The 21,652-nt window shown below is 46.8% G+C and overlaps 1 protein-coding gene across 3 annotated transcripts in view; it reads right to left on the bottom strand.

Moving 5' to 3' along the window:
* The window catches only part of PAX5 (paired box 5), a 201,535-nt gene that overhangs the window by 77,150 nt on the left and 102,733 nt on the right, over window positions 1-21,652 (bottom strand). For all 3 annotated transcript variants that reach the window (XM_077147686.1, XM_077147688.1, XM_077147687.1), the window contains one exon: window positions 19,067-19,196. In XM_077147686.1, coding sequence (XP_077003801.1) covers window positions 19,067-19,196 — 130 coding nt within the window. The remainder of the gene's footprint in view (window positions 1-19,066; window positions 19,197-21,652) is intronic.

Here is a 21,652-nt window from a genome sequence, read left to right as displayed (position 1 = left end):
ACAACACTCTCCTCTCAGGGTCCTTGTGAGATCTGAACTAGGTAATGCGGGAGAGGAAGGAGGTCTGTGGAGCCTGGATCCCTCGTGGCCATGTGGTAAAGGCCTCTCCTTTCCACCCCACACCCACCCCAGCCTCTGGGCCCCGGGTCCCCAATGCTCCCCTCCCAACACAGCTGCTTTTGCCCTAGCCATTCCCACCAAAATGAACCTCTGTGGGCAGGAGGACTCGGAGAATTAAAACACGCAATCAAACAGCTTCTTGACGGAAAATGCTTTGGAAATTTTCGGCTCCATTTACTTCTCAATCTAATTTTGTCCTCGGATGCACATTATGCACGAGATGGGATCTCATGTGGTTTGCTTGGCGCTCCACACACCAGCAGGAGGCACCCAGCATCTCGATTGCCACTTGCTTCTCTCCCCACCGCCTGAGAGGTATAATGAGGGCACCCAGCAGGCTCCAGGGGTGCCCCTGGGCAAGAAGGCCCGTGCTGGACACCCAGGCACCCACTGGCCCAGCCCCCTGTTGGAGGGGGAGGGGTGGCACTTGGTGTCTGCCCCTCTACATGCACAGCCAGCTCCAGCCACAGCGCAGACTCCCATGGCCAAGCCCCCAGCTGCTTCCCTGCCTGTACTCCGGTCACCTATAGTACACCAGCACTCCAAACACCCTGTGCTCCTCTGAGCCACACCAAGTGGCTCCTGTGGCCCTCTGGATCTCATCGAAACCCCTCACTGCCTTCCTCAAAGCCTCACAATCTAACCTTGTCCTCCTGCTTTTTTCCAACCATTCCTACTGGAGTAGCTTGGGCTCCCACCCACCCCTACCCCCCAACCTGGCCTTAAACGAGCCAGTTTCCCCTACTTATCTCCATGCCTCAGCAAATGTTGCTGCCATGCCCTGGCAAGCACCTGGCACACTCCACCAATGCCTCCTCCTGTGGGAAACCTTCCCAGAAGCCCCCGTCCCACCCTTCCCTCCTATTTAGTCCTCTCAGAGCCCCCGGGCACTGCTCCACATCACAGCGAAGGTCAGGCTGAGTAGGTGCAGCTTCCAGTAAAGACCCTACGCCATACCCTGCCAGAACAGGAACGCATCCTACCCATCTCTGTTTACCCGACGGTGCAGTAAGATGCTCAGCACAGATCTGAGACCAAACAAATGTTTACAAGTTTTTTATTCATTCACCCACAAAACATTTTTCAAGCCACTTTTTTCTGGTCTTGGTCCTGCATTCCGTGCCCTTAGGGAGAGGAGACTTTCTTTCTGAGCTAAACAAGTGATACTTTTGATCCTTCCTTTGAAGAAAGGCCACCAGCTCAGAAGCAACCTGTGCCAGTTTGAAAGGATTATGTACCCTAGGAAAGCCACCTTTTAATCTTCACCCATCTTTTACTCCTTATTCAGCACTGTAGACGGGAAATTTAATTAGATTATCTCCGGAGAGAGGTGACACACCCAACTGTGGGTATTAATCTTTGATTAGAGGGAGACATAATCCCACCCATTCCAGGTGGGTCTTGATTAGTTTACCAGAATCCTTTAAAAGAGGAAACATTTTTGGGAAAAAAAGAGAGAGAGCCACGACAGAGCCATGAGAACCACAAGAGCCCAAGCAACCAGAGACCTTTGGAAATGAAAAAGGAAAATGCCCCTGGGGAGATTTGTGAAACAAGAAGCCTGGAGAGAAAGCTAGCAGATGTTGCCATGTTCACCATGAGCCTTTCCAGTTGAGACAGAAACCCTGAAAGCCATAGGCTTTCTTGAACCAAGGTTTCTTTCCCTATGCCTTAGATTGGACATTTTTATAGCTTTGCTTTAATTTCGACAATTTTGCAGACTTAGAACTGTAAACTAGCAGCTTAATAAATTTCCCTTTTAAACGCCATTTTGTTTCTGAGATATCGTCTTCTGGAAGCTAGCAAACTAGAACATTACCCAAGTTTTAGCCAAAGAGACATGCCTCCCAGCCATCCCCAATTACCCCTGGGGTTTTGGGACTGGGCCAGCATCCTTGCTTCTTCTCTCTCCTTCACTTTCTCCCCCAGCCCAGTCATTCATTTTGTCACTCATCCTGACAAAACAGCCCCACCAATGGGCATCCCAGCTCCTGGTCCAGCTGTCCGTTCTCACCTTCAGAGGTTCCTCAGCACCTGGAGGTGAGGGGCCCAGGTCCTTGGGAGCCTCCACAAGCTCACTGCCCCCACTCCCATCTCTAGGTGTGTGCCCCACTCACATGCCTCAAACTGCTGTACTTCTTCACTCATTCTGTGCTGTTCTCGCCTTTATCATGCTTTTCCCTCTAACTGGAATGCTCTGTCTCCTCTCATTCCTCAATCTGGCTAATTCCTACTCAAATCAGCTCAAGTGTCACCTCCTGCAAGAAGCCTTCCTTGACCACCTCCCCACACAACCTCAGGAAGGCATAGTAGCCCTCCTCTTGCTCCTGAGACAACTGGCACATGCCTTTCTCATTGTAGTTCTGATTTTTAAAAACATTTATTGAGCATTTGTGATGAGTCAGGACCCTTGCTAAGAACCTTACCTGCATTATCCCATTTATTTCTTAAAACAACCCTATAGTCATTTTAAGAAGAATGCTATTCTCATTTCCTAGTGAGGAGGTTGAGGGTCAGAAAGTTTAAGTAACCTTCCCAGGGTCACCAGCCTGATTAGATCTCAGGGCTGTCTGACTCTACACCCTAAATGCTGAACCATGATTCTCCACTGCTTCACCCCAGGGAGTTGCCCTCTGCATCAGCCTATCAGCCTGGTATAGCCCTGTCCTGACCAAGTCACTCGTTTGCTGAGCCTCAGTTTCCCCCTCTGTAAAATGGAGATCAAATCTCTTCCTGCCACCCTCCCAAGGATGGTAGGAAGATCTGATAAACAACGCACGTAAAATCTTTGGTAAAATTGTAAAGAATGGTGCACATGCCAAAAGATATGAGCATAATATTAGGGCTGCTTCAATGACAATTTCCTCATTCACCTTAGAATCAAAGGACTTCCATCTGCTCCTTCCTTCCCATTTTCCTCCCTGGACCACAGAGCCCTGGGAATTTTAAAGTCGCCATCCAGCAATTCCCATCCCACCTCCCCAAACACAATTGTGTCAGTCAAGCAAAGAAAGGCTGGAGGGGGAAAAATCCATAAAGACTCGGCCAAGCAGTGGCTGGTGGAATTCTCCAGCTCCTGACCACAAGTCAGTGACGTCAGGATTTATAACTGTATTAAATAGTGTGACAGGCAGCCTTGATATATCAGTTCCCCCTTCTTCCCAAATCACAGACAATAAAAGCTTTGGCAGTGAAAGTCATTCATCATCATAAAGACCTGAGACATCCCAGTCATCAATTTCACTCACATTCTTAATACACTAGAGAGAGTGCAGGAGTTGAGCACCTCAAAAGGGGGGAGGAAAAAAACACGAAGGAAGATTGAACAGGAATAATTACAAAGGTCAAAGAAGGGATTCCTCTGGGAGGTGCTGCGAGCCCAGCCAGTCCCTGCAGGAATTGTTCTTTGGCCACAGGGAAACTAGGCAGTTGCTGGGCTCGCCCCAGGCAGCCCAGGATAATACAAGAGCAAAACCAGGCCAGGGGACCAGAGGAGGAAGTGCAGGGGGGATGGAGTGCCCAGCCCAGCACTCTGGGGTGTGTGACCCCAGGCTGGGTTCTATGGGAATCTTTCACTTCACGAGCCTCTTTGGTATAAAAAGTAAAACCATAGGCATCTTTTTTGGAATCTACCTTTCCAGTGGCACAGGTGGCTACGGGTGCCAGCTGTGGTCCTCTTTTGTGCAACACCTTTGGAGCAACTATCCAGGATGGGCCGTGCTGGTTGTGAAGACACTGTAATGACCTGTGTCACACCAGCGCACCATCTGCCACCTCCTGCTCCTCCTCTAGACCTCCCAGACCTGCTCCCATCCCCAGTCACCATCCAGCCGTGCTGACCACACATGGAAGACAGGGATGCAGGAGAGGAGGAAGTTAGGCTCTGACTGTACAGGCCAGCAGCCCCCCCACTCCTCCAATCCTACGTGGCGTGTGAGGACAAAGACACCCTGGCAGAGCCCAAGCCCCCTGTGTCAGAGCCTTCCCCCTTCCCCTCCACTGTGGTCCCTTTGCACCAAGGCCCCCCACCCCTTACCACCAGGCCTCCTACTTGGCCTCTTTTCTCCCTCTCAGGCAGGCAGGACGATAAAGGATAAGAAAGCAGGAAACTGACTGGGGATGGATGGGAAGAGTCCAGGACTGGAACTGACTTGTTCCTCAAGAGAACCAGGACTTGGTGGCATAGCCTGCCCCCTCCCAGACCTGGGAAAGAGGAAGACATTCTATTTAAGAAAAGCAGTGACAATTATTTTTCTTTTGACTTTTTCCTGAAAACAAAATGAAACCGCAAAAGGAAGCTTTGATCTAAGCGGGGAGTTCCCCACCTAGACAGCAAATGGGTCTGGGATGGGGGGGTGACTGTAGGGGCTGAGAGCGCTGGGGTGGCCAGGAAGCCTCCAAGTGGCTCAGATCAGGCAGGAATGTACCAGGTTGAACACAGCATAGTTTCCCAAGAAAGAAGGAACACTAATACAGCCACTCAACAAACCTTCACTGAGGGCCTACTGCATGCGGATTCCCAGTGAGGCTGTGTAAAGTCTATCTGGGTGGGAGGCAGGCATATAGGGGTGCCAATTTTTGGCGGCTGAGTTAGTCCAAAGCCCTCCAACCAGATGCTGCTCAATAAATCCATCCATTGGCCTTGTTTTCAGTCAGTTCCTCTCCAGATCAGGTCTGCCCTATTCACATGCTCCTCTGGTCAGAGTTCCTGCCTCCACTGACACCCCAGGCTTGGTAAGAAGCATCGAGGCAGAGAAGTCAAATGTGTGGCCTCCAGGGTCTCCCCACCTGCATTTGAATCCTGAATCTATCACTTATCAGCTGTGTGACCTTGAGCAAGTTTCTATGCTTCCCTGTGCCCCTGTTTTTGCATCAGTAAAATGGGGACAACAAGAGTCACCACTTCTTACAGTTGTTGTATGGATTCAGCAAGTTAATACATTTAAAGTGCTTAGAATGATGCCGCTGCACAGTGAATGCACTGGACAAATTAGTTACCACTCCTGCTGGTGACTCTTGGCTTATTGGATCCTAGCTTGGACCTGCCTCTCGGGTAGTTCAGGATTGAGGCCCATTCTGGGGGGAGAGCCCTGATCGTAGGTCCCCACCCAAGATACTAACACTCCAAACAGGCTGCTAGGTCAAACTCTCCCTGGGGTGGGCATCTGCCCCCATCCTGACCTGGACTACCTGATGATTACAAAAGGAATTCGGGGGTGGGGAAAAGCAAACACTTTTCTGAAGAGCAATTCCAGGCAGGCAGCAGGTGCCCCAAAGGATTCATGCCAATATCAGCCTTACCAAACAGTTAGGGAAGAATTTGGATGGGGAGTAGAAATTCTATGGCCTCTCAGAAAATGAAAATAAAAGCTAATAGAGATAAATTAGAGAGGTGTTTTCCTGAACTGTGAACATTGGCAAAAACAAAACAAAAACATGGCAGCAAACCAGTAGAAGCTAATGCATTTGGGGAAAGAAATAATCATTGTGATATTTTGCATTCAAATGTCTCCTACACTCATCAGAGGCATATCTGTGAGTCTGTAAAGTATGTAAATAACCTCCACAACCTCCCAGAAGACAATCAGCAACAAGTCTGGTAGCTGTTAGTCCGTCCATCCATCCATCCATCCTTCTGTTCAATATCCTGAGTACTTACTATGTTTCCACACTCTGTTGTGCTGGGAAGGCAGAGACATTCAGAACCTCATGGTCTTAGGGCAAAAGTAGGCTGAACACAAAGAGCCTTCAGTCAAGGCACAATGGGATAAGAGGCACAACACATAGGCAAGTCCAGGGTGCAGAGAAGGGGGGCACTGCTACTACTGTGGGGTAAATGCGGGAGCCTGCTGGAGGAGCAGTACCTGGGACTGCTCCCTGGAGATAGCAGGGAAGACACATGTGCAGAGCCCAGAAGGCCTGCTCGCCCCTCAGTCCCTCAGCAGGTGAGAGCCTTTTCCAGACAGAGTCCCGGACAAGCTCACATTCACCTTCCGGCCGGGGAGACAGGACCTGGACACCTGGCACAAAGTGGCCACAAAGTGGGCTCTGTGAGCTCACAAGAATGGGTACGACTCCTTACAGCTGATAGGACATTTTCACGTATGTCCCTGCATGTGTGATCGCTGCAGTCCTGCAAGGAGAGGCTAAGCCAGGTTATAATTCCCATAGGACAGATGTGAAAACTGAGGCAGAGCTGGGATGAAGACCAGTGGTCCTGACTCCAAGGAAGTCCAAGGCTCTTCCTTTCACAGCTGAATACCACCACCCCTGGGCAAATGACAGAAGTATCCCAAGCTGAGGAACCAACAAAAGCAAAGGCTTGGAGTCAGGTCTGGGCATGGCTGAGTTGGAAGACAGTTAAAAGGCGGACCTGGATAAAGGATTTCCACTGGGCAGCTTCTCAGAGGAGGTGGATTGATGGTAGTGGGCCAGTGAGACTAAGAAAGGAAGGTAGGAGAGAAAAAAGCCCCTTTCTGGGTAGACAAAGACTGAATCTGGCATGGAGAAAGGAGCACTGGAATAGGAGTCAAGGAATGTGGATTTCAGAGCTGCCTCATTTTGGGAGAGCTTACGTTCTCAGGACTCAGTGTCCCCATCCAGTCAATGAGGGAGATGCACAGGTGATCTCTAAGTGCCCACATGGTGCCAATATTCCAAAGTCTCTTGACCTTGGGTACCTGGGGTCAGACACTTGTTACCAGATTGAGGGGAAGCTGGAGGAGACAGAACGAGGACCAGCCAATGCTCAGAGAGATGGCGGGGAGAGGACAGGAAGAACTAGAACAAAAGGAGTATCTGACCCCTCCCAGCGTACAAGGGGATGCAGACTGTTCAAGGGAACTTTCATCTGGACACTGGGGAGGTGGATAGCATAATGGTCCCCTAAATATCTAATTCCCAGAACCTGTGGCCACCTTACATGGCAGCACAGAACCCGTGGCTTCATTAGGTGAACCTATGTCACCTTACATGACAAAAGGGACTAGATATGATTAAGCTATGGATCTTGAGACGAGGAGAGTATTTCAGTGAACTAAAATAATCACAAGAGATTTTAAAAGAAGAGGGCAGGATGGTCAGAGTCACACAAAGAAGATGTGACAATAGAAGCAGAGATCAGAGAGGAAAGAAAATGCTACGCTGCTGGCTTTGAAAATGGAAGAAGGGAACCATGAGCCAAGGAATGCCGGCAGCCTCTAGAAGTTGGAAAAGATAAGCAAATGGAGTCTCCCTAGAGCCTCCGGAAGGAACACGGTCTTTTAGATGCACTTTTAGGACTTCTGACCTACACTGTAAGATAAAGCATTTGTTATTTTAAGCCACTAAATTTGTGATTATTTGCATAGTAAATTATTAGGAGATTAATGCAGTAGGTCAGTGGAACATCCAGAACAGTGTGTTATCGGATTTGATCCACACTGGATGGACCCCACCCCCGGAAAGCTCATCTACCATCCCCTTGGTATGGAGAACCCCTAAATCTGGCTCTTTGGCTCAGACCTCTTACCTGAGCTTCGGGTTTTTTAACAACATATACATGTCTTACACATAGCACTTGTATAGCTCTTCTCTTCCAGGTAAGGTTTTAAGTGCTTTGCAAATATCAACTTATTTATTTCTCATAACAGGGTTCTCTCCCCATTTTATAGATGATAAAACTGAGGGACACATACACACACACAAACCAGTTGCGACACGGAGGTCACCAATCCAAAAGTGACTGAGCTGGGATTCAAAGCCAGGCAGTATGCACGAGAGTTTGATCAGTTTCAGCCAGTCTAGCCACGCTGCAGGGGAATGAGGGAGCGCTCTGCTCTGGTATCTAGGCTGACGTGGCGCTTACTATGAAGAGAAGCAGTACAGTGCAGGGGTCAGGAGAAACCAGCTCTGCTACCTACTAGCTGTGTAAACCCAGGTACATGAGTTCACCATCCTGAATCTGTTTCTTCAATTATTAGTTGGACAAAAATAGTACCTATGTTTCATTGAATAAAGGATTAAATGAGCCAAAGCACACAACAAATGCTCAATAAACATTAGCTATCATTATTATTGTCTCCTAAGGCAGTCTATTCTGTTTTCAGAGAGCTCATACTGTTAGAAAGTGCTTTTCTGCACTAGAGTAGAGCTTGCCTCCCTGTGGCTTCCCTTGATGGGGTCCTAGCAGCCCCACAGAGTGCGTGTGCCCTCCTCCCCTCACAGCCCTGAGCACACAGGAGGCCGATGCTGTCTCTAAGCCAACAGCCCAGGGTCTCCTAGAGGGGACCAGGCTGCCTGTCCTTTCCCCTCCTCAGACCTTGTCCTCCTCTGTCACAAGCCCCATGTATCAAATACTGAATGGGATTCACCCCTTAGCCCCGAGGATATGGGCTGAGTCAGCCAGACTATTAGAGAAAAGTTAGATAAACGACGGTTCGTCCAGATCATTAGAGAGGATGGACATCTTAGGACGTCTGTAAAACAGGAGCACAATCTTAAAAATCGAACAGCAGTATATAGAGTACCCAGTACATGTTTGTAAACCAAGTTTGTTTTTTGTGTGCATAGAAAAGGTTCTGGAGGGACACAGACCAAACCATCAACTCTGAGGACATCTGAGAATGGATTAGGAATGGGGGAGGGGATACAGTCACGGGTGTTTTATCTATTTCTGTAAACAGTTGAATTTATCTACAATGAGCAGGATTACTCTTGTGATTTAAAAAGAAATTATAAAAGGGGATGGTAGTGACAAACTAAACTAAACTTCAGAGCAAAGAAGCCAAGAGTGTCAGGCTTCCCCAAAGCAGTGTAGATGCTCCTCCTCAAAACTTTCCTCAAATCCCACAAAGAGAAGCGAGTGTTCCCTCCCCCATGCCCTTGAAAGCACTTGAATTCTCTCATGGTGTTTATCTTTCTGTTTTGTTTTGTCCTATATGTACACCCACATTTGCAGCCCCTATCAGACTGCAAGTTTCTTGAGGGCAGAGGCTCTACAACCCTCCAGACCCAGCTGAGGTCAAGTCTGACATGTTTGATGGACAAATGAATGAATGAACAAATGAATGAGTGAGTGAATGAATGGATGGACGGATGGCAGCAGCTCTGCAAATATGCCAGGCTCTACAGTTCAGACTTTCCTCCTCCAGACAATGACAAGGAAAGGGAAATCTCTGACCAGGAGACCAAGCTAATGAATCCATTATTTTAAGAAGATGGATCACCGTAGAGTGGGCTGGGAAGCTGGAGGCTCAGAGACCTGCTTGAACGCTATTTGGAAAGGTCGGCTTCCAAGCTGCCCACAAGTGTAAAAATCTATGAGTGCATTACCAGGATGGCCACCCAGATTTGTTTATTTTTATCCTACAAAATACAAAGTCAGAAACAACTAGAATATTTTCTTCTGAAACTATTTTTTTTAACTGACACTGTGCTTTACACAAATATTAATTAACTTATTCAGCAAACAGTTCATGGGAACTCTGCGTTAACTTGAAAGCAAACCGTATTTTTCCTTTGGTGTGCATTTTAATTACAGAAATACTTGAATTTCATTGTGGCTTTAAAATGATCAGATCTCCAGCTTCTCTGAATCTAAGTATCTTTCCAAATACTAAGATTCCACAATTCCATGTTTCTAGAAATCTTAGCATCTATAACCATAAGTCTATTTAACAATCCAAAGACAAATACTTTAAACACCAACTGGATTCACCCTGACTTTTTCTGCAGTGCAACCAACCCTGTATCTCTGGGGAAAGTACTAATCTTAGTTATTGAGTTTTTCTGCAGCAGCCCAGTGAGTGGCATTTTCTGGATCCTGATGCCCTGAAGCAGACCATTGCTTTGGCGAAGGGACCATGACATTTAGTTTGGAGAGAGTTGGACATCACTACTCTGAGTTGAAATACCACTTTGTTGCACATTCTCAAGTACTTTGCACTCAGTGCTTCAGACCGTCCCTGCTGGATGGTTTCCACACTGACGGATAAATGTCGGATGGTTTGCACAGCCGATGTCTGGGGAAAGCCAATTGAAGCAGGAAGAATAGCCCAAGGCAAGGGCCTGGAGTCAAGGACAAGCAAGGTCAGTTGAAGAGCCTGTGGGCAGCCCTTCCTGGCTTCACAGAGGGCTTTCCTATTGGGCAGAAGTGGGAGATGAGAGGAGACTGGAAGGATGGGGCTAGAACAGGGTCGAAAGCTCAGATGCCCACAGAGGTCAGCAGGCAAGGTAAGCAAGTAAAGCTGGCCAGATGGAGTCTGGGACAAACAGGAGATGTTCCAGTGTAATCACAGGAGAATGTGGACCCCAGGTAGAGATGTCTTCCAATTTTTCAGGAGAAAACAGATATTTCAATTTTTACTATAAATCTGATTTAAGGGGTATTTTTAAATTTAATGTTTTGAATAGTTGCTGTATTGGCAAGTTTCAAATAAGAAAAATGTAAAACGATATTCAGTAAAAAGTTCCCTTCCTATACCCACTCTGCCTAAACTCTTTTTTAAGTTCCCAAGAATCCTTCCAGAGTTATTTACGCATGTATGCACAAATATAAATACACATCCTCATTGTCCCTCCCTTATTTATACAATAGGTACACACTATTCTGTACCTTATTTTTTTCATGAAAAAATATATCTTGGAGATCTTTCCCTAACAGAACACAAAGGTCTTCCTCATTTTTTTCTACAACTGCATAGAAGCCCATTCGTTCTTCAGCCAGCCCCCTACCGATGGACTTTTGGGTTTTCTTCTGATCTTTAATATATTAGGTCTAATTTTTAAAAAGCTTTAAAAACACCATGCAGCTCAAACAAAACCTATCTGTAGGCTACATTCAACTGTGGGTTGCTGGTTGGCAACCTCTGAGCTGGACAACAGGGGCACCGAGTGCCAAGCTGATGGATGTGTTGGGCAGTGATTGGGGTTCACAGCAGAGACACCAATCTGGACTTTACAGGCTCCTCAGTTTCTGGCTAGGTAGACAGTGGGAAAGGAAACCACTTCCATTGTAAATTTAAGCTTAAGTGAACAATGTTGGGAGATTCTTTGCTTCTGAGGTAGTGAAATCCCCATCCCCAGAGGTGACCGAACCCTGATGTAAATAGATTCCTGGACTGGAAGAAGAGTCGGCCCACCCAACCTCCAAGGTCCCATCTAACTCTCAGTGTCTCTGGTTTACATGCTTGGCCCAAGGGTCCAAGAGAGAGAAGTGAACAGCAGACCCAGCCTTTACACATCTCTTTCATTTCTTTATTCATTTAAAAGGCATTTTCTGAGGCAGTACCTTCTGCCAAAATCCTCAAAGGGAACACCTATCCCCATGTCTTCCCAAGCCATCTCATCATATAGACGTCAGCTCAAACGTCACCATTTTTAGGGAGGTTCTGCCTCACCTCTCTCCATCTCCCACTCACTCCCAGCCCCACCTGCCACCACTCTCTCAACCTTGGTCCATTCACCATTCTCTCCCCAAGTTCATTTTTTCAGAGAAAGTGTCATTAGGAAATTCCTTTGCACATGTGTTCTGTTTTCTGTGAATTGTCTGGCTCTCCCCAGCAGGCAAGTCCAGTGAGGGCAGGGACTATACAGAAGGGTCCTCCCAGCCCAGCACAGAGTGAGAGCCTGGGAAACGCTGACTGTTGATATCATTCTCCCTTCCCAGAGAACGAAACCACTCTGACCCTCCAGTGTCTTTCACGGGCCTGCTAGGAAAGGGGCACGGCTGAGCATTTGGTCACAGCACATCACGCTGGGTACTTGCAATTTTCTGCAGCAACTTTGGCAGCCTGGATACATAGGGCATTTCTTGTATCTTTGCTGTTCTTATTCATCATGATTTTACTTTGAGGGGAGAGGTATTTAGTTGGGTCTGATGAGACTCAAAAGGGCTCACAAAAATGGGTCAAAGAGAAGAAGAACATCGGCCATTCAGAGCAGCGTGGCTCCGGGCCAGGGGGGAGCACGGCAGAGGGGTAGAGCCACCCGAGTCAGAAAAGCCCCAGTGTCGCTCTACCAGGAGGATCTCCCCCCATGCAGCCCAGCCTGCCCCAGCCTCACAGCCCGAGGGGCTGTCCCAAACCCTGGGGTCCATGGGTTCCGGGGCCAAAAGCAATACCAACCACAGGTTTTAAGTATTTTCCCAAATGCTAAAACATAGAGCAAACGTCACTGCCTCTGGTGATGGGTGACTGGGACTCTATAAACGTGCAGGGAAAGAGGCCCTCTACTACACCCAAACCTCAGCATCCCCCGCATCCCTCAACCAGATGTCCCTACACATTCAGCTGCTCCTTTGGCATCTCCCAAGCCCTCCCCCTTGACTGTCTCACTGTATCTTACAACAGCGGAGGGAGGCAGGTGGGGCATTTTATAGATAGGAAAACTGAGGTTCAGAGACAACAACTGGACCTAACAATAGGAACAGGTAGGTGGCAGAGCCCAAACGTGAATCTCAACCCTGACTTCTGGCCCAGGGCTCTTTTCTCTAGCCCTCAATTATTGCACAGATTAAAAAGGCAGAAGAGGATGACTTCTTTTGACTGCCAAGTTGAGTTTTGGGGACTGAGGATCCAAACACTGAACCCAAGGGATGCAGCAAATTAGAGCCAGTGGGACTCAGAAACTTGGCAAGCATTCTGCCTGTCTTTGTGGATACTCACCCACAGACCCAACGGCCGTGATGTCTCTAAGGGCAGTGATGTGGTCTCTGTGACTTAAAGGGGGCAGTCAGAGCCCAGAGCCGGGAACAGTCACAGGCCAGTGTTTCCCAGACTTGTCTGACCAAAAGAGGCCTTCCTCAGTCTCCTCGCGCCATCCCAACCTGCCCTTGCAAGAGAAGGCACAACGTGGGAGAGCAGAGCTGGCCAAGGCTGCAGTCTCCTAGCTCTAGGGAGAAGGGATCAGCAAGGATACTGCCTGTTCCCATTCCTTTGTTCTCCCAGTCAAAAGGTCAGGAAGGCACAGTTGGGGGTGAGGGCCCTTCACCAGTAGGGTGGCGAGAGGGAGCAAGGAGCCTTCCTGCCTCACCTGCTGTCCTCTCTGGCAGGTAGATGCCGTGGCTGCCCCATCAGCAGCCCTGCCTATGGTCCAAGGACGCACCTGCAGATGATTAGTCCCAATCAGGACAGGTCCAAACTGCTGATGGTGCAGAAACAGGCTGGCCACATCACCAGTTTGCAAATGGTGCGCAGTTTCTGAACTGTGTCCTCGTCTGGCAGAGGAGTTTAACTTAATAATTAATGTGGCATATAAATGATGGAAAGAAATCAACTCATGCGTTAATGAGATCGTCCGTGGACAGCCAGAGAGTGAGAGCCAGGAAGGGAGCAGCACAGAGACCACCCGCCCCTCCCCTCATCATCATCCTCCCTCTGGGTGGGGCTCACTATCTAACTGAGCACCCACTCCACACTGGGCTTTGTGGGGAGGGGAGGGTTTTGGGGGCTGGTCCTAGAAGACACAGGCTCTGCCATGAAGAGTGCAGATCTGGGTCAGGGGACATAACCACTAATGGGTAAAATTAAATTAATGCTCCATGGTGATGTGGAGGCCCACCCTAGCAGCTTTTGGGAGAATTCCTTTAAGATGTCCTAACAGTTCTCAGCGGGGTCGGTACTGCCCTCTAAGGGTGTTTTGGCTTGTCGTGGAACACAATGAAGAATTTTCCCTCAATCTACACAACTCTCATTCCTGCCAAACACTCAACACTCACATAGGTGAAACATGTTTATAATTATTTGAATATGGAACTGAACTCCAGTTTACATGTAAACTTGAATTTGAAATTTGGAATATGCATTGAACTTTCTAGGAATGCAACTACCACATAAATCAAAGAAACCTTGTACTTTGTTGTACTTGGAGCTTTCTCAAGAGCTCCTTACCTAGCCATGAAATCAGGATGAGTCCCCACTTTCACACCCTTGCATGAGTCTGTGTTCAGAGCTGTTACATTCATGGTGAATCACAGTGCACGGGGCAGGCCCCAGACTACTTGAGATGCCTCCAGTTTAGACAAGCAGAGTAATTATATATCAAAGTGCATGTTATTTAATCATAAGTAATTTTGCTTTCATTTCTCCTTTACTACAAAATTAGGTCATTATTTTTATTTTTTTAGCTATATGTGGAGATAGGCTATATTAATTACTCTACTCTAGAAGAGGAAAGGGTAAATGTTAGGAGAGTAAAGGGGCACTGTAAATATTTGATGCTGGGTAGAACTGGGCAGAGAACCCCAGTTCTAGCAGAGCACTGCAATGACCCTCAAAGGAGAAGAAGGGGCTCGGGAATTTTCTAGTGGAGCTTCATATACAAGCAGCTGATATGCATTCATGTATCTGTGTATCTGTGTGCATGTTCTTTATATTATTTATTCAAATCTGATCATATTAAAAATGTTATTCTACAACTTGCCTTTTTACTTAAAAGTGTATTTCAGACATCTATTTATGTCAGCACAGACAGCACTACTTCATCCCTTTTAGTGAATGCATATTATTTTATTGAGTGAAAGAGCCATAATTTATTTAATCAGTTCCGATGGATGTACACTGGATTGTTTCCATTTGTTTGCCAAATCTCTGTATATGAATCTTTGTGCAATTGTATGAATACATCTGTGAGATAAATTCCTAAAGTACATATAAAATTAAGGGTCAGAGGGTACGGGCATTTAAAGGTTTGACAGATATTACAAAATTTCCATCCAAAGAAGATTGCACCAATTTATACTCCTATGAAAGCGTATAGGAATGTCTGTTTCTCATACCATCACCAACTCAGGATCTTATGAAACATTTCAGTCTTTGATAAGATGAAAGGTTGCTGCTGCTTTTAACTGTCTCACTGTGGTTTAAATTTGCAGCTTTTAATTACAAGTCAGGTGTACAACTTTTCATGTGCTGCTGACCATCTGTATTTTTTCAATAAATTACCTATTTTTCTACCAAATTGGTTTTCTTATTAATTTCTAAAAGCTCTTTAAATACAACGGAAATTAACATCCCGTCATCTGCATTCCATTTTCCCCCCACCCCCAATTTTGTTCTTTGCCTTTTGGATGTTTTTAGCTCCATACAAAAGATTTACATTTTTAATAATCACCTTAATATTTTTCTTTGTATTTTGTATTTGGAATATACTTTAAAAGTCCTTCTCTACTGTAAGATTATTTTTTTTAATTCCCCTTGTGTTTTCTTCTATTTTATAATGGTTTCATTTTTTACATTCAAAGTTTTGATCTTAAGGCTCTTATTTTAATAGAAAGGATGAGGTAGGGATCCAACAAGACCAATTGTTGCAGTACAATTAACTGAATGATTCCTCTTTTTTTTTCACTGAAATGCTGCATTCATAAATGTCCATATGTTTGTATCTATTTCTGGACTCTTTTTTCTATCCCATTTGTTTGTTTATTTCAGTAGCAGTAACAAACAGTTTTAGTTACTGTAGCTTGAACTATGCTTTCAACGAGAGGTCTTTTACTAGGATTTTTACTAATTTCCCTGTTTTAGAACTTTTCTAGCTATCCTTGAGTATTTATTTATCCAGATGAACTTTTTGAATCATTTTGACAAGTTCCAAAAAAAAATCCAATTGGTATTTTGATTGGAATTCTTTTGAATTAATAGATTATTTGGAGGGAACTGACATCTTTGTATGTTAAATCCTTCTATCCAAGAACAAACTATATTGCTCTATTCGTTAATGTCTTAGTGGATATATATATATGTATATTGAGGTTTGAATCTGTTTTATTCACTGTTGCAACTTTTATATAGCACATCACAAGATGTAAATATTTGCTGACCAGGCGAATAAATGAATAAATCTCTTGGTAAACTCTGATGTTAGCTCCAGCCTTTTAGCTATTAAAGCTTTTTTCTTTTTTCTTTTTTCTTTTTTGCAGTTTTATTGAGATATATTCACACACCATACAAACTATCCAAAACATACAATAACTGGCTCACAGTATCATCACATGGTTGTACATACAACCCCATGATCAATTCTAGAACATTTTCATTCTTAGTGGATTTTATTTAAGTTTATTATAAGTTAAGTTTATTCCTAGGCATCCTACCTTCTTTCTGGGGTGGGGAAGAAGGTGCTATTGTTAATCAACTCTTTTTTCCCATTATGTTTTCTAACTAGCTATTGTTTACTTATAAGAAAGCTATGATTATGTTTGCACTTGGAACACTTCTAATATTTCAAAATTAAGCATAATTCTGACTTTTGTCTGCTATATTTATGTTCTTTCTCTACTCTGTAGTGTGACTTAAAAATGGGTAAATCAGAATATGAACAGGTCTTTGGTCAAGGTTAACCTGAAAACCCAGCCAATGCCCAGACTTTCCACCAGGGCCTGCTGAAGCCTTGTCCTGCGGCCCCCGGGACAGCTGAACCACCCTGCTGGCTCCTAGCACTGACCAAGATCAGAGGTGCTCAACTTAAAGTCTTTTTCAGGATAAGAGAGGGAGCAGCTGGGTGGGAACCATGAGGGGCTGCTGCTTCTGAGCGCATGCCTCCCACGGCTATGTGGGAATATGGCCCAATGTGGCCAGTTCTGATTTTTCAAGGGAAGCTAAAAATCCATATTCTTATTTTTAAACGTTGGTGCATAGTTTTTAAAATCCCCATGTGGACCCCACTAAACATATGTTGGGCTAGATTAGCCTTTGGCCAGCTGCCCACCAGTTGACCACTTCTGTGATTCTTACTTGGACTAAACTCCACCTACAAGCATCTTAACGCACAACCACAGCCTCAACATTTGCTGGATTGTTTTCCACCTAAAGAGGCCTATGAACAATGGTCGAATGTAATGTCATCTTGTGAGCTGCCTGAACCCAAGCTTCCCATGAGCCCCGATTCCAGTAGCAAACCCTCCCTTCTGCAGGGTGGTCCCCTCCAGGGTATCATTTAATCCTCACAAGAACCCAGAGAGACCTGAACCATTCCACAGAAGAAAACTGAGGTTCAGAGATGTGTCCAAAGTTAGACAACAAGGAAGTGATGGTGCCAGGGCTAGTTCCCAGGTCATTAGCTGAGTGTCCAGCAGCACGGGCCCTGGCATTTAGTTCCAGCTTGGCTGCTCTCTAGCTATGATCTTAGGCAAGCTAGTTAATTGCCCCAAGTCTCAGTTTCTTTATTTATGAAATGGGTATGATCACCTAAGCACTGACCTTGCAGGGTTCCACTGAGGATAAAATGACTTCACTTAGCAGAGCGCCTGGTATTCAATAAATAATCAAGAGGTGGCTACTATTATTATAAGCAAGTCTTTCTTCTCTGCCACCCCTTCCCTGCTAATTATCTGTAGTTCCTTGAAAAAATACGGACCCTGAAATCTGGGAGTTGAGAACTGTTCCAGCTCTACCTCTTACTGTCTATGTTGGGTGAGTCACTGCTCCCTGATATTTGTTATCTGCGTCTATAAAATGGGGGTGCTGCCAGAGGCCTTGGCATGAACCCTTGTGACTCCAGGGGAGAGGACATCATTGGACATTTGTGATGTTAGTAAAGGCTCAGTCTGACCGAGGGTTCCTGGCTGCCAAATCCCTGTCCCATTGTCACCACCACCATCACCTGCAGGCTCAGCTTCACTCCAGACTCTCACCCCATCTCAAGTAGGCAGGGGAGAAAGTCTCTCTCGCCCTCTGATTGACCCCTATGTGGTGCCCAGATCTACAAAAAGGGTCTACTCTTTTGCCAGGGCCCAAGGCCAGTCAATCAGCACAAGCCTCAGAGCTGGTCCCCTCCCCCTACCCCAAGTTAGCTGCTTGGACTAAGTGACTGCTGGGACTGATGCCCTTTCTCACCCTGGCCCCATCCCTAAAGTTCTGACTCTGATTCCAGCCCACAGCTTCCCTGATACTAACCCCAGCCAGCTTGCATTTCAAAGAACCCCTTGTCTCTATCATGATGTACTGTGACCTGCCTGCCAGCCTATGGGCCATCCCTGCTACCTCAAGTTTGATCCCAAAGCTCAAGTGCAGCCCACCAGCTACCCATCACTGTCTGTTTGACAGCATCTGAGATGCCTCCTGCCTTCCAGGTTGGACAACCTCCCAGACCTGGCAGCTGAGTCTGTCCCTCAGTACTGTTCCAGGGCTGCTGCGGCGGAAGGGGTGTCCCTGCCCATCTCAATCCAGCCCTTCCCGCAGCAGCAAGCCCAATGGTGACCCCCACCACCACAAAAGGGTTGGGGGAGGAATAAAAACTACACGTATTAGGTGCTTATAGTGTGCTCGGCAAGATTCTAAACACCGTATATGTATTAACACATTAATCCTCATAACTTATGAGATAGGTGCCCTCATTATTCCCTTTTACAGATTTAAAAACCCCAGCCTAGGATCATAATGCCATTTACTCAAGATTACAAGCTAGTAAATGACAAGTTCAAATCCAGCAGTCTTCTAGGTAGACAAGAAGGCTGGCCCTGGGCCTTCCAGAAAAGCAGATGCTTTGCCCACAACCACCCACCTCCCAACCTAAAATTCTACCCCTCTTGACTCAACCTCTGCCTGGAAATCCGAAATGCTGACAACCATCTGAGAAGAGTCCTGCTCATCCTTACAGCTGGCACCAACCAGAACTGCCTTTCTCGAGAGAGAGATAAATTCCAGACCTCTGGACATGCTGCCCCACCCACAGTAGCCAGGAAATCACTCAGGCCCCCTGACATGAGGCTGTCCTGCCACCCCTCCCAGCCCAGTGTCCATTTGGCATTTGTTCTCCTCTGGCTTTATCTGAACAATATTCAGCCACGTCCCCTCACTACCACAACTCCTGATGCCAGCAGCTTCCCTTCTGACCAGTTGCAGGATTAAACCTCATTAAAATGCCCAGTAATGTCCCAAAGCACCAAGAAGCCATTCTTCCCACCACACAGTCTCTCTCACTCCATATCAAGTGGGTGCCCCAGTCCCACCCATACCCTGGATGCCCTCACCTGTCACAATGGGGTAGGACTGCGGCCCAGGCACGCTGCTCCCGATGTCAGCGGGGGTAGGGCTGGTCAGGTTGGCCTTCATGTCGTCCAGCCCTCCAGCCAGAGAGGCCATGGCCGAGTAATCAGTGGTCTAAAAGAGGAAACAGAGATGTCTCATCACCAAGATTCCCAAGCACCCTAGCCACATGCTGCTGCTGCCACATTCTGGGTTCAGTCACCAAACTGGGCTAGCCTATCACCATGGCAATGCCAAGGCCCATGGGGCACTCATGGACCCCCTGTACAGAGAAGACAGATTCATTTTGATGGGCCATGACAGTTCTCCAGAATTGACAGTTCGCCCCAGGCAGAGAACTGGGCAGGATGCAGAATTCCAGCCTACCTCACTTCGTGGCCTACAGGCTCCCCCTTGCCCAGTCCCAGCGAGCCAGAGACAAACATTTCCTTTGATGCAGGGAGGGAGGCATCAGTGACCAAGGCAAGGCAGAAAATAAGAGTCTTTCTGCCAAGGAGATGGAAAGATTTCTTAAACCACAGAAATAGAATTAAAAAAAAAAAAAACAAGATTTAAAAGGAAGCTGGATGATCATCCAGCCCAACCCTCATTTCACAGAAGACCAAACAGAGGCCAGAAGGGAGATGTTCTTGCCGATGGTTGACAGGGCAGAATCTCCATCCACTGGATGGTTCACCATAAACTCTCACCTTAAATCCAATACCTCAAGCCAACTCAATCACAGTTTGGCAAGTTTTTTGTTTTTTTTTTTTTAACTTGTTTTGTTTTTGTATGGTTGTTGTTGTTCAAATTTTGGAAGCACATAAATGCCTGCTATGCTGAAAACCCTGGGGTGCATACATTTGACTTACCAAGACCACACCAACCACATGCACCTTGGACCTATAAGTCATGCTCCTTTCTTTAAGCCACTTTGTGGAACCAGTGCTTGTGATGAGTCATTTCCTTGGCATCCAAGCCACTGTCAGAATGCTCTCCAGAGAAAACAATGAAGATGCCAGCCTGCATCTTCCACTCAAGGACAGACTCAATTATAAAATGTGATTGGCATGTCTCTTGGGTGGTTTGCAGATATCCAAGCCAAAGAATTTGGCTGCACATGCCCAGCTATGGTATGGGCAGCTTCCTCTAGGACCCTGTCACTGTCAACAGAGGGCACATCTGGTCTGTCCAGGGTTATCCCTTTGGCAGGCAGAGGATTGAGAGCAAGAAGTCCTCTAAAAAGAGCGGCAGGCACCCCAGGTAGAAGACTAGGACAGAGCCACTGGCAGGGAAATTGAAGGCGATATTGGGCAAGCAGCAGGCAGGAGGGGTTCAGGCACATTCCTGATACTCTCCTCTGCCAAATCAGTTAGAAAGCACTTCCTGGGCAGCTCAAACGCCAGCCAGGGTTGATGGCAGCAATGAGCACAGGAGGTACTACTGCAAGCCCAGGTTCGCTGAGTTGGATTCTCATTGAGGACAGCTGGTCCAGAGCCACCCCCACCCCCAGGCTCTTCAATCGTCTTCCAGCAGAGACTGACTCTAAAACATGCAGAGAAGAGCACAAGCCCAAGGCTGGGGGGACAGGCTTACCGGGCATCAGGAATTACTACAAAGCTACAGTAATTAAGACAGTGTGGTATTGGCACAGGGACAGATAAATAGATCAATGCAACAAAATAGAGTCCAGAATCTGATCCGTGCATCTGGGGAACCGTGATTTATGACAAAGGAGACACACAAATCAGTGGGAAAGGATGGACTCTAATAAATGGTATAGGGAGACTGGTTATCCATTCAGAAATAAAAGGGGGAGAAAAAAAGAAATTGGATCTTTACTTTATACCAGACACAAAAATCAATTCCAGGTGGATTAGAGACCTAAACGTAAAAGGCGTCTAACATGGTTTGCTCTAGGTCCACTCAAAAATCCTTAAGGATAAGTCTGCCCTTCAAGGAAAAGGAAACGAGTGGCCCCAGATGCTCACGCTGGGCTCCCGGTCACTGGGAGGACAGCTGGGGTCTTGAGGAAGCGTGGAAAGGCCCCAGTCAGTCGTCTTGCTCCAATATTTTGGCCTCCATGAAGTCTTTCTCCATTCCACTCTCTGGAGCATGAGCCCTGCCTTCCCCAGCAGCCCCAGCGCACAACGCTGGCACCCCACTCCCGCTGGTTAAGGGCACCCAATCCTGCCGTCGTCAGCGCTTGTGTGCAAGTCCTTCTCCCTAGGGCCCACGGTGGGCCGCGCTGCCTCCTGCCCCAGCTCAGCTGGCCCCACCAAACGCACCTGGGCAGTTGTTACTAGAATCTGCATGATAGCATCAAGAGCTCATGTGCCTCGAGTGTCACTCTGTGTCGGGAGCTTCAACTGATTATCCCATTTACTTTTCACAGTCACCCCAGGAGGTTATCCTCCATTTTATAGATGAAGAAACTGAGACTTACTAAGACTAGTGACTTGGTAAGATGCCAGGACCAGGACTCAAACCTGGGTCCTTCTGACTCGACAGGATTGGTGATTCCCCTAATGATTTTCAAACCTTGGGTGCTGACCCACTAACAGGTAGTGAAATCAAGTTAACTGGTACCA

Source organism: Tamandua tetradactyla, chromosome 2 (assembly GCF_023851605.1).
Source record: "Tamandua tetradactyla isolate mTamTet1 chromosome 2, mTamTet1.pri, whole genome shotgun sequence".
Classification (NCBI taxonomy): Eukaryota; Metazoa; Chordata; class Mammalia; order Pilosa; family Myrmecophagidae; genus Tamandua; species Tamandua tetradactyla.
This window is presented reverse-complemented; position numbering and strand designations above follow the sequence as displayed.